Genomic DNA, 13,183 nt, shown 5'->3' with positions numbered 1-13,183 from the left:
TCATTAAAGAGCCTATCAAATTCTCTCTATTATCAGAAGGACTTTTTTGTCATTTTAGAACAAAAGTAATGAGTTTGAAGTTGAAGAATAATAATAATAATAATAAGTATTTTATTTAAAATATAGAAAATAAAAAATATTGTTGAGTAAGATAAGTGAGGATCTTTCGTTTTGTCATTTTGCAGAGCCAACCATTTAGATCCATTCATTTGCAAATGCATAGAATCTGACAACTAATTTCAACACAATCCCAAATAATTTCATACAAATTTAGCTATCTTCTTATATTCACAACAACTCATCTTTAGGATTTCTTTTATTTTCTTTTTAATATATAGTTTTTATACCATTTTTTATGCAAATCATCTCTCAAGAATCCGAGGTTAAGTTTGGAAATAATATAATAATTAGACTCGAATTATTTTCAACATTATATTTCAAAGTATATTTTGGAAATTTATTATTATTATTATTATTATTATTATTTTGTTATAAATTGTATTTATAGAATAATATGATTTGTAAGAATATTTTTTTTAAAAAAAATATTTTAAGTTGAAATTTATTTTTTAAGAAAAAAATAAAGTTATTAGTATATTTTCACCCTAAAAAAAGATAATAAAAAAAATGAGATTATTATAAAAAAAAAAAAAAAAAAAAAAAGAATATAAGATAAAAACTTTATAAAAATAACTTTAAAGTTGAAAGATTTCCGTGACCCACATTGGTTGGAAAGAAAACAAACCACCTTTTACAAGGGTGTGGAAACCTTCCGCAGACACGTTTTAAAGCCTTGAGGGTGAAGCCCGAGAGAATATAGGGTGTGAAAACCTTCCCCTAGCAAACACGTTTTAAAGCCTTGAGGGGAAGCACGAGAGAATATCTGCTGTGGAAACCTTCCCTGGCAGACATGTTTTAAGGGGAAGCCCGAGAGAATACACCTTCCCCCTAGTAGACATGTTTTAAAGCCTTGAAGAAAGCCCGAGAAAATATCTGGTGTGGAAACCTTCCCCTAGCAGACATGTTTTAAAGCCTTGAGAGGAAGCCAAATATCTGCTAGCAGTGGATATGGGTTACATTTCTTAATATATTTTAAACAAAAAAAAAAAAAAAAAAAATCTAAATAACTATTTACTCAATTTTGTTTTTGAAATTTCCTTTTATACCCTTGTGTTGCATTTATGTTTTTTCACAATTAATTTATAATTAAAAAGTAAAAAAAAAAACAAAACACTGAAGGATGATAAGACATTAATTATCATTTAAAAGATCGATGGTTCGATTCTAGTTTTAAAAAAAACATAATCACGTGAAGAAATTATGTTTTTTTTTTTATTTATTTTTTTTTTTTATCGAAGATGAACTTGATATGTTCACATAAACATAGGTTTCTACAAACAATTTGTACCATTTTAACAGTGGTAGACATTAGTAGTCTTTCTACTAAAGGGGAAGGGACTCTCTAATCCTGCAAAATTTCATACCCTCTTGCTCTCTATCTCTCTCTCTCAACACCCTTTACCTTTCTTTTATGTACCTTAAATACTTTTTTTTCTAACTTCTTATGCATCTTCCTTTCCTGTTCTTTTACTTCGGCTCTTCCAGCTGTAGCTCTCTGATTTTACGTCGTTGTCGTCGTCCTCCGTGCTGTCTCCCCCTGTGGTCGACGTCCCGCCAGTCCTGCCTAACTGAAGGGGACCTTGGGGTGACCCAGATTGAGAACTGCAAGCTTTCGATGACTCGCCGAACTGATCTTCGGCCACCAACAATCCCCCAAGAACGACAATGGATTGGTTCGTAGGGGTAACTGTAGATGCTGGAAGTCTTCTCGTGTGAAGTCGGAATTTCTGGATCAAGCGAAAAACATCATTAACTTCATCGTTGTAAACGAGCCATCGAAACATTAAAATGCTAAACAGATATCAAAAGTAAGTAAGTAAGCTTTGGAGCTTGCCTGCAGATGACTCTTCACTTCATCGTTGGTGAGGCCATCCACCTGCATAAGCTCTCTAATCTGCTTCGGTGTGGCCACTGCTAAAACAAATAATTAAAGTTTGAATCAGAAAATTGATATTAACAATCAAGTTCATAGCTCTTGAGCTTAACCATGATGAAAAAAGTCTAGTTTTACATGATTTCAAGCCAACAATCATTTAGACACAAGGAATCTAATGACCCAAGCCCACCGCTAGTAGATATTGTCCTCTTTGAGCTTTCCCTTTCCGGCGAACGCATCTGCTAGGAAGAGGTTTCCACACCCTTATAAAAAATGTTTTGTTCTTCTTCTCGGTTAGAATCTCACAATCTACTCCCCTTCAGGACCCCACGTCCTTGCTAGCACACCGCCTCGTGTCACCCCTCTTCGGGACTCAACCTCCTTGTTGGCACAAGGGCCAGTATCTAGCTCTAATACCATTTGTAACAGCCCAAGCTCATCGCTAGCAGATATTGCCCTCTTTGAGCTTTTCCTTTCGAGCTTCCCCTCAAGGTTTTTAAAACTTGTCTGCTAGGGAGAGGTTTTCATACATTTATAAAGAATGTTTTGTTCCCCTCTCCAACCGACCGACGTGGGATCTCACAGGAACCTCATCAGTTAACAGATATGTAATCTTATATTTAACATTGAGCTTCAATTCTTACCCTGTGAGCCTCCAAGTTGCTGCAAGGCGCTAACAAAACGTCGATGCAACTCTGGTGACCAGCATCTCCTTTGCTTACGAGACAGCTGCTGCTGCTGCTGCTGCTGCTGCGTTCCGGTTTGTAAACTCACCGGAGCAGTCATAGCCGAAGAAGAAACAGCTCTAGTCCCGCTTGATCTCGAACCACTAGAAGCTGATTCCTCTATCGGATTCTTAATTCCCGGAGTGCAAAGAGAAAGCCCATGAATTGGAAATTCCTCCTTATCCTCCTTCCTCACAGCCATGGCTGAAGGGAACACAGAATATGCCTTCAATGGCACTTGGCTCCTCTCACTATTCTTATTTCTACAGAACTGCAATGAAACTTGAGTCACTACAGGGCCTCCTTTCTCGTTTATCTGTGACAGCAAATTCCAATCTAATTATCATCTAATTATCATCTAATTATAAAGAACACAAAATGCACAAATTCCTCTGTTCTTATTCTTCGAAAAATTCTTATACCTTAGTTTCGAATTTGGAATCTCGTTTACTATCATCCGAGTTCCAAAGCTGAACCGACCTCATCCAATTCTTCTGATCTCTATAATTTTTTCCATTTCTAAAATCTTGTTCATTAAATTCTTTTTTCAGAGATTTGAACTCTTCCAAAACCGGTTGAGTTCTAGAAACGGAACATTGCATTGACTCCTCTTCTTTCACAGCTAAAATGGCTGAAGAACAAATATGAACAATCCATGAGTGCAAATTAGGGTAAACAACAAAAAAAAAAAAAACCCCAAAAATCACTCGAAACGTTTCAATTTGAATGATATTCAAAGAGATTCCCCAAAATCCAAATCTCAGAAACAAACAATAGGACATCGAATCAAAAGCTGTAATTAGAGAAGAAGAACTCACCATCTTTCAACAGAATCATACAGAGCGGAAGCTCCCGCTTGAAGGCATCGATCTTCCTCATTTCATCCTCCAACCTTTTGACGAAATCGTTAAGTTTGATGACCCTATCGGACACATTATCGATCATCGAGACCTGTTTGAAGAAATCGGAGATCGATTTCGGCACAAAAGTGGATCGAAAATCCAAACTGAGTTCAGGAGAGAGCGAACCCATTATTGATCTCCGCTTCTCCTGGTTTCGATTTTTTGGATTAAAAATCGGAAGATAAATGAAAAATAAATTTCAACATGTAAATATAAATATATATATATATAGAGAGAGAGAGAGGAACAGAAATAGGGAATTTCAAAAAGAATAAAAATGGTGTGATATGCGGAGATTCTGATCGGCGAGTGCTCCATTACATCGCCGAGTTTTGACTGAGTTATCAAACTCATGTTCGTGTCCTCGCGTATTTGATTCTCACAAACGAGTTAACTCGTCCTTTTAACTAAAACAAATAATTTATTTTATTTTAAAAACTATAATTTTTTTTTGGTGGAATTTTAAATTTTATTTTATTTTAAAAGTTTAATTTTATTCCATAATATTCCTATTAAAAAATTTTATTTTGTTAAAATTTTTTATAATTGGACTTTTAAAATATTTTATTTTATTTTCTAAAAATTTAATGTGCAATCATTTATTTAAGTAAAAATTAATTTTTTTTTTAATTTAAGCTATGTCGTCACTCATAAATCTTCGTTATCTCTTAAATTCTCTAATTATTTTTACATTAACGATGATTTCTCCATTTTTATAATATGTTTGAAACAAAATTTCATAATTTCTATCTCGAAAAAATATAATATATTTTTTAAAAAAATAAATTTCAATATTATAATATAGTCTAATTTTAAAATATATATCTACATGTATTAGAAATGTCTATTAGGTTGGAAAAATAAATTTTTTTTATTTATTTTGTGAGGATAAGATCTTAATGATTTTTTTCGACTTATAATATTTTAAATGAAAATAACTATTTGGAGTTGAAACTTGCTGTAGATAGAGGAGACGATAGGTCAATTTGCATGGCTATCAAACCGAGTACCTTCACAATCTTAGTATAATCAACCGTTAAAATTGAAGTTCATTTAATTTATTATTATTAGTATTATTATTTTGCATTGAAAATTAGAAACATGGTCGGGACCAACACGAATGCTCAAATTCGAGAAAAAATATCACTTTGAAATAGTATTTTAAAAAGCCAGTAACAAAGTGTTTAATGGTTTGACCTAAACCACAAAATTTTGATCAATCGAGCAACAAAATTGAAAAAGATGGTGAATTAAGAAAATGGAATCCTTGGTGTATCTCGTGGAGAGAAAATTATACTCATTTTACTCGAAATAATGCAGAAATACATGAAATTGATATTTACCATGCAAAAATCTCAACAATGAACAACAAATTGAAGAACTCGAAAATTTTGATAACTATAATTTTTTATAAAGGTAAGAGGCATGATTACACGTTTTTGTTTCGACATTTCAACGTTGAAAAAAATATTTAAAAAAACTTTAATTATAGAAAAAAAAAAAAAATATATATATATATATATATATATATATATATATATATATATGTGGCGTGGTAAAAAGTAAAAAGTAAAAAATTGTATGACAAATTCCAAAAACTGAAATAGCAGTTGGGTCAATGTCAGTAATTGGTTTAGACTTTAGAGATAAGGAATCTTTAGTACGTGGGTCCCAATTGTACTGAAATTTCTATTTATAAAAGATTCTTTTTTTTTTAATTTAAATAAAAAAAAAACAAAAAAACAATGTTTTTTTAGTCTTTGATTCCAATTTCTTGTCCCACCCCCTCCCATTATTAATAATTTGTTATAATTCCAATCCAACACTATTAATATATATTTTGTCCTCATTTTCTCAAAATAATTATTTATCTATTAAATTATAAATTTATTTATTTTTTTAATTTTATGTTTCATTTTTAATCTATAAAAATATCCCAAATAAAATAAAACGTTATCGATCCGTTTAATATGTTCTTTGTAAATTTTTAATTTTGTGTGTAATAAGCCTTTAACCTATTAAATTTTTTTTAGAAAATTAAATTTTTTTTTTAGAGTCTCACTCAAATAGAAAATTTAATTTTATATCAATATAACAACTAATTTTCTAAAATTTAAATTTGTTAAAAAAAAAATTAAACAGTAGAAGTTGAAACAGATACTTTTTGTTATTAACTAAACTCGTGATTTTAAAATTATTAATTAAACTCGTAATTTAATTTTTTTTAATATATAATTTATTTTTGTCTCATTTTATATTTTTAAAATTTCTATTAAATTTATTTTGATCCTCAAGTTGAAAGGAATGCTTTATTCTAGTGGTTATAGTTAATTTGTTAATGGAATAAAACAAAATTTTATAGGACGAAGCCTACAAAACCGTCCTTCTAATACCTTACCTGTTTGGATTAAACGCATGAGAATAAAGATAAGAATCGAGGACGGATATATTATTCATTATTCGGTATACGAGTTGAAAGATGAGACATGAGAATAAGTTATTCGCTCGCTTTCTTTGTATCAATGTATAATGTATAAGATATTTGATGCCGTTGCAAAAGTAAAGATTTTCTAAATATTTTTTTCATTCTTTATTTTTTTAATATATTATTTTATTTGACATATTAATAATTCTTAAAATGGTTAAATTATTTTATATGATAATAATGTATTAAATTAGAGTACTTTGATTATATTAAATTAATAATAATTGATTTCTTAGTATTATTAATGAATTGAAATATATACTTACTTAATTTTGATTGATAAGAATAATATAAGTTAATAGAGCTAAATATATTCTTGAAAATATTAATTAATTATATTCTATTATTTTAATTAATTAAATTTAGTTTTTAAATTAATTTATTGTATGGGTTTTTAATAATCATAATTAGTTATTTAATTAAATTTTCAATCGTTTCTTAAACTAATTAAATTATATTATTATATTTTAGTACCTTAATTGGATTATATAATTAATTAAACTTAGTTTATTTATCAAAATAATCTTTAATCAATCTATCAAAAATTAAATAAATTATTATATTAGTTTCGTAATAAAAATTACATTTTTTTTCTATAAAATCAAATAAATTAAATCTAAAATTTGAAAGAGGGTTTCATGTATGTTGAGAATCTCTATGCTCACATTGAGAGCGGATTATGAGATCCTATGTTTCTTATGAGGGGTAGAAACATCTCCCTAACAAATGCGTTTTAAAATCGTGAGACTAACGACGATACGTAACAGGTCAAAGCGGACAATACATGTGTGAGATTCCAAATCGGCTAGGGAGGAGAATGAAACATTCTCTACTAAAAGCATTTTAAAAACCTTGAGGGGAAGCCCGAAACGGAATGTCCAATGAGAACAATATCTACCTTTACAACTTGCTAGTGATGAGCTTCGGCTGTTACAACTGGCTAGAAATGAGCTGGTTGAGCTCGGTTGTTAGAACTTGCTAGAAATGAGCTTGGGTTCTTACCACAGGCTAGAAATGAACTTGGGTAGTTACAACCTACTAGAAATGAGCTTGGGTTGGATTGTAGTTACAACCTACTAGAAATGAGTTTGGGTTGGGCCGTTACAGGGGTTCTTACCACAGGCTAGAAATGAACCGGCTAGCTATGAGCTTTCTACTTGGAAAAAGAGTACAACTAAATGCATATTCCAAAATGAAAATGGTATCAGAGCCCGACATCAAGTGATGTGCCAACGAAGAGGCTAAGCCCCAAAGGGGGAGTGGACACGAGAAGATGTGCCAGTAAGGACGTTGAGCCCTGAAGGGGGTGGGCGAGGACGTTGGGCCTTGAAGGGGGGTGGATTGTGAGATCCACATCGGTTAGGGAGGAGAACGAAACATTCTTTATAAGGATGCGGAAACCTCTCCCTAGTAGATGTGTTTTAAAAACCGAGAGGAAGCCCAAAAAAAAAAGTCCAAATAAGATAATATGTGCTAGCAGTGGGCTTGAGCGTTACAACCTGCTAGCGATGGGATTGGACGGTTACCCAAGCAATCGTCCTACTTGAAAAACAAGTACAACTAAATGCATATAATCCTGCATAAGGTCCAAAATTTCACTCATGCCCCTTGCAAAGCTGCTCAATTGCATGTCTTTCACGTATAATGCCTAAGAATAAAGAACAAGGTTCTACTTGATTTGATTGGCCTAAGAGGAGAATATATTGAAGATCCAACTCCATTTGCATTTTCATTTCTCAACTTGAGCAAGATTTCCAGATAACATAATAGCTTTGATATTGAGCTGTAAAAAAAACTAAGCATACAAGTTTTACAGAATGGTCTCAGTCGACAGCCATGGCTTCCAGGCCTCCACTAGCCTCGTCTACACCGATCTTATTCTCCTCACTTGTGATTCTTATTTCCTCCATTAAACTCTTCTGTTCATCCTCTATGGTATTTTGCAACTCATCCACCTGCACCGATATAGTTGAGCATTTCAAGCATCAGCTACAAAGTTTGTGAACAATCAAAGCCAGACAACAATCATTTAGCCACAATGTTCAGTTGTGTGACAACAATTCTACTGATAATTAATGAAAAAGTACACGCACACACACAATTATTGAAAAAGAAAAGGGGGAAATTGCGAGATCCCACATCGGTTGGGGAAGAGAACCTCTCCTAGCAGATGCGTTTTAAAAAACCTTGAGGGATAGTCCGAAAGGGTTCCGAAATGGACAATATCAACTAGCAGTGGGTTTAGGCTATTACAAACAATGTGAATCCTCGTTATGTTAAGATCCAAACTATAAATACGTCATGATAGAAGTCATTTCCTGAAAAAGAAAGTTAGAAACACAAACAGACATTGCCCTGGAAAGCACCGGAGCACTATGCTTCTCTTTTCCTCCAAAACAAATAATTGAAAAACCAACTCTTTTTCCCAAATCCAGGAGCAGCAGGGTGAATTTTCCTTTTAGTTGGTAATTTCTAATTTCATGACAGTCCCTTGTTGGATGCATGTTCCAGAAATCTTCATGTAATATTACATCATGTGAAGCCCTTGGGTCAAAATGCAGCAACAGTTCGTTTTAACCCTACGAAGGAGCGATTAATACATTCTAGAATGGCTAGCAGTGGAACAGATGACCATTGGATCTATTTGAAATTGGCTGCAGATATAACACTCAAATAGATGCACTTCAAGGGGTTCAGGACCTCTATGGTAGACAAATGCTTCATGAAAATCCTCAGTTGGAAGTTCAAACATGTGTGGTATTTCTTTCTAGATTTTGGATTTATGGACCTCCTACTACAAGGTTTTTTTTTGGTTTTTGGCCCGACTGGGAAGCTCTCTTTGGTCTTTGTTCATATGCTAGGGTGAAAAAAAAAAAGAATCATGATGCAGGCTATGCAGCTGGTGGCCATTAGAGAAATTTTCTAGGTGTTCCTCTTCTACCTAACCAGAAGTACGATCCACTTAAATAGGCTGATTTATGATCTCTCTTTGATTGAACTTTCTCTAGTGGTCAACTGACTTGCACCAATCTGAGGGAGAGGGCAGCACTTTCTTTGTTGGCTTCCAAAGGAGTGGACAGAAAAATTTTAACCCCAGAGTTAGAAGCCTTGATAGACCCACCTCTTTTTTTTTTCTTTTTTTTTTTCTGAAATGGAAAAAAAAAAAACGCCTCGATAGACCCCCTTCCAATCACCTTCTCATATCACTTGAGAGGTCGGAAATTCCAATGGTTGCCCTCCTTTCAAATATGAGCTCACTCTACTGCAAGTAGGAATATTGAGGTGCTTGGTGTCACGATGGTACTTCTTCATGTTGAGGATTATGGAAAGTAGTCCCAGATTGGCTAATTAGGAGGAAAATCATGAGTTTATAAGGAACACTATTTCCATTGGTATGAGGCCTTTTGGGGAAACCAAAAGCAAAGCCATGAGAGCTTATGCTCAAAGTGGACAATATCATACCATTGTGGAGGTCTGTGATTCCTAACACTTCAACCGTGCAGCCACGACAAGTCTTAAGGAGGAACTTGAACCCCATTCACATTTTTTTGTCCGGCTTTGTGGCTTTGTTGGACCTTAGGCGAGGTTTGTTTCGCCAACTAAACATAACCTACTAGGAATCCAAGGTTGTTCGGCCACACACGCCGCTCGTGCGTGCATGTTCAATTGTTTGCAACTCTAGCCGACTTACCTCTACACTGAGCCAAGTCATCCAGCTTGACCTTGCATCTACTCTAGGCCAGGATCTCTCTTAAGCAACGTCGCATCTCATCGTCATCTCGACTCCCAACAACATGACCCCATGCATCATGATGTCATTCCATACCTTAGGACAGCTCGACCATCTTGACTTGCTTGGACACATCTGTTGGGAACTGACCCAGATCATCTCATCGAAATATCTCAACATCCATCCATCTAGGTTCTCATCGAGCATTGGACTCTTCCGTGTCCATGCTAAACCATTTACGGCATCCGTTCCGAATAACGGGTGCATAATCCAACCTCCGACACATGGGCTGGAGCGCAATACTGGCACACCCATGTCGTCCAATACTATACTTGAAAAAACCCATTTCAAAGAAAGATGCCCGAGACACTTGTCTCGCAACACTCGACCTCACTTTGACACACACATGTGCCACGGGGTAGCTCGCTTAGGCCACAGGGCTTAGAGGTGGTGGAGAGCTGACACCACTCCTCCCCCTATAGTACATTTTGAGGCATTTCCAACCTTTCTCGAATAGATGTCATTTTGGTGAGTGGTCATACGGCCCCGTATATAGCCTGTCGAGTATCCGATCGACACCAAATTTGGTGAGTTTTCATCTTTCATATAAACTGAATTAACTCCAAAACTGCATGTCGAAACTCATATTGAAACCCCAACTTCTGAGGTTATCTCCCGGGGCCCTACCCGACCCTTTTCAAGCTTGTCTTCGACACTCATGTCGTCTGTCCATCATGGCACTTCTCAATCTTGACCCTCACGTGGTCGGATGGGCGCCACTTGAAGGTCACCCCTTGACTGTCTTGCGTGTGGGGATCACAACCTACTTTCTCTCAGTGAGGTCGTGACACTTGACAATATTGCAGCTTAAAGGATACCTTGTTCTTTGTATTCATATGTTGGATGGTAAGGAGAGGTAATTCGCCTTTCTCCTGTGCAAAGAGGCTAAGGAAAGAAATACGTGACTCACTCATTAGGATGAAAACTTATTTTTCATCGTTGGATGCATGATTGAATGATGCTGAAGGTAACAAGGTGGGTGAAGTCATTCTTTGCAAGAAATCTATTTTAGATCAAATGCAAACTTGAGTGACTTAACGAAGGAGGATAAAATTTCAACTTTTTGTCTTTGGGTCCGCAGCAGAAGGAAGAAACTATCATTTCCTTAGTAATCTGCTCTAAATGACTAAGCCTAGTCAATCATTTGGAGTTGGAAAGGGAGTTCATCAACTAGAACCAAAAGCTTAGTTCATGTGAGGGGTGTTCTATGCCCACATAATCCATATATTTAAACTTCATAGACAAGAGAGTTCAGAGGTTTTCAAATGCTATAACGAAGGTCATAACTTGAATTCAATTTCTAATATCGATCTCATGAGACCCGTCCACTAGGGCTAGGGAACATACTGTGTAGACCTCTCTCAGGATATGCCGATCACTGCTGGGTCGGTTGGTGAGTCACCCACCATCCATTTGCTTGGACAAGCCCAGACTTCAAATTCTTAAATCATGTGATCTCTAATACATATCGGTTAACCTAGCGTTCTCACTCATGTGTCTTCTAGAACTAGGGGTCTTCACCAAGTACTTTATTATTAAAATCGAAATTGTCGCTCAAGTCCAATATAGATATACGACGAATATTCGTCCACTTACTATACGTTTTGACTTCTTTCAATTAGTTATGAAACTAGTGGAGGGCCCCTTCCGGGCAAGGTTCCTTAGGCTCCGTCCCACCCCCCTTTCCATTCTTCCTTCCCCTCTCATTCCCACTTTTGGGCAGATTGCTTTGAATAGCGTGGTCACTCGTTCCTCGCTTGTTCCAATCCTACTAAAACAAAATTTTCAACTTCGGGTTGCTTTTAGATTTAAATATTATCAGGTTATGGTGGCAGACATTTCCAAGTAAAAGAATCCTAGCTGTTGGAGACTGAACACTAAAAATTACAACCAAATCAATTTTTCCTGTTGTCCCATCACCAAATGTAACTAGCAAACACAATTAATGGGAGCATTCTCATCCTTCCTTAAAGCCATTGTTTGGGGGTTCCATAGATATCTTAATCTTTTCCGTGCAGCAATCTACCTAAGAATCTCAAGACAACACAATAGTGCAAAAATGGTGATGGTGGAGAACCAAAATCTAAACTAATGAAGCTTCAAATCAAAAGACCCTAATATAACTATAATAACTTTGATGATGGAAACATACCACGTGCAACAGAAGAGCAAATTGTTTCTTGCGAAGCTCCAGCATCCTAGAACTAGCTGTGTTCTCCGCATCAAGTGCCGCAATCTCTTTCTCTAACTCCATAATACTCTTTTGTGTCACAGACCTGGGTGGCTGTGCTGCTATAAGCTTCCTAATTGCCTCACACTCCTCCTTGTGTTTCCTCTCAATTTTGCTTTCTTCAAGCTGCTTCTTAAGATCTTCAATATCACCCTGAGATAACAAAATTTGCCTGTTTATCTCATCCTTAAACTCATGGAAGCTCTCTTTTTCCCTAATGTTCGCATCGACAACTGCTTTACTCTTCAGCAAAGGAATTTCAAATGTGGACAGCTCTTGTAAGAAAGCTCTGGATAGCTTCTCGCAGTCATCGTAGTTATTCCCATCCTTTTCAATCTCAAGAACAAAGGAAGTGAACTTCTTCTGGAGCTTCTTCAATGGAGGTTCCCCCCTGGTGGTCGTTGTCCGGGTGAGAAGCCTGTGTTTTATGATAACATCATCTTCGAGAGGTCCAAAAGCATAATTTGCCGCCATTGATTCCCCTCGAGCAGAGACTTTTCTCCCTCTCAGCGCCATCACAATCTACTTTTCACTCCGATCCTGAAACACAAATAAAGAAGATTGAAAACCTACAAATTCAATGGAAATATGATTATCGGGAAATTGAAATCGAGAACCGACGTTGAGTGTGGAACGGAGTAGCAGTTGGGCAGATCATGGAAAGCGAAATTCAACTGTGAAGGGAGAAATCGATAGGGGAAATATTGGAACCCTAGACTCACGATGGCACTACTGGCAAGTCAGAGTGAATAACCCTAATACTAATACGAAAAATTTGACAACTGGTTGCATCTCCATAAAATTTGACAACTCGTATTATGTGCTAACACTTTGCACATCAACTCTGTCTCAAACTTCGTGCTCAACACACAATTCAGTTTTGTCATGTAAAGTATAGGTTGCATTAGCCTTCATCGTGAGGTTGTGTTTCGACGCATCTGTCTTTATCAAGTTGTCAATTCGATTCACCTTTTTGGTCTTGCGTCTTTCACTATCATGATTCATGTCACTTGTTTTCTTAAGTCACCTCGTTTATAGATTGATGTTGGTTAGTG

At 35.6% G+C, this 13,183-nt stretch overlaps 2 protein-coding genes across 3 annotated transcripts; both read right to left on the bottom strand.

Moving 5' to 3' along the window:
- Window positions 1–1,241: 1,241 nt before the first annotated feature.
- Window positions 1,242–3,838, bottom strand: LOC111796126 (transcription factor HHO6). 2 transcript variants are annotated; one of them, XM_023678825.2, is made up of 5 exons: window positions 3,540–3,838; window positions 3,144–3,352; window positions 2,641–3,037; window positions 1,955–2,034; window positions 1,242–1,847 (listed from the first exon to the last, which is right to left on the bottom strand). In XM_023678825.2, the coding sequence occupies exons 1-5, from the start codon at window positions 3,751–3,753 to the stop codon at window positions 1,563–1,565; spliced, it is 1,185 nt and encodes a 394-aa protein (XP_023534593.2). In that variant the 5' UTR covers window positions 3,754–3,838; the 3' UTR covers window positions 1,242–1,562. The 2 variants fall into 2 exon arrangements, with proteins under 2 accessions (XP_023534593.2, XP_023534594.2); XM_023678826.2 differs by having other exon boundaries at window positions 1,955–2,031; window positions 3,540–3,837.
- A 3,973-nt stretch (window positions 3,839–7,811) lies between these two features.
- On the bottom strand, window positions 7,812–12,907 carry LOC111794388 (THO complex subunit 7A). Its single transcript, XM_023676359.2, has 3 exons — window positions 12,750–12,907; window positions 12,051–12,668; window positions 7,812–8,063 (listed from the first exon to the last, which is right to left on the bottom strand). The coding sequence occupies exons 2-3, from the start codon at window positions 12,642–12,644 to the stop codon at window positions 7,932–7,934; spliced, it is 726 nt and encodes a 241-aa protein (XP_023532127.2). The 5' UTR covers window positions 12,645–12,668; window positions 12,750–12,907; the 3' UTR covers window positions 7,812–7,931.
- Between the last annotated feature and the right edge of the window lie 276 nt (window positions 12,908–13,183).

Source organism: Cucurbita pepo, chromosome 5, assembly GCF_057944985.1.
Source record: "Cucurbita pepo subsp. pepo isolate OVF chromosome 5, ASM5794498v1, whole genome shotgun sequence".
NCBI lineage: Eukaryota > Viridiplantae > Streptophyta > Magnoliopsida > Cucurbitales > Cucurbitaceae > Cucurbita > Cucurbita pepo.
Note: the sequence above shows the minus strand (reverse complement) of the source record. Positions and strands in the feature narration are given on the sequence as shown.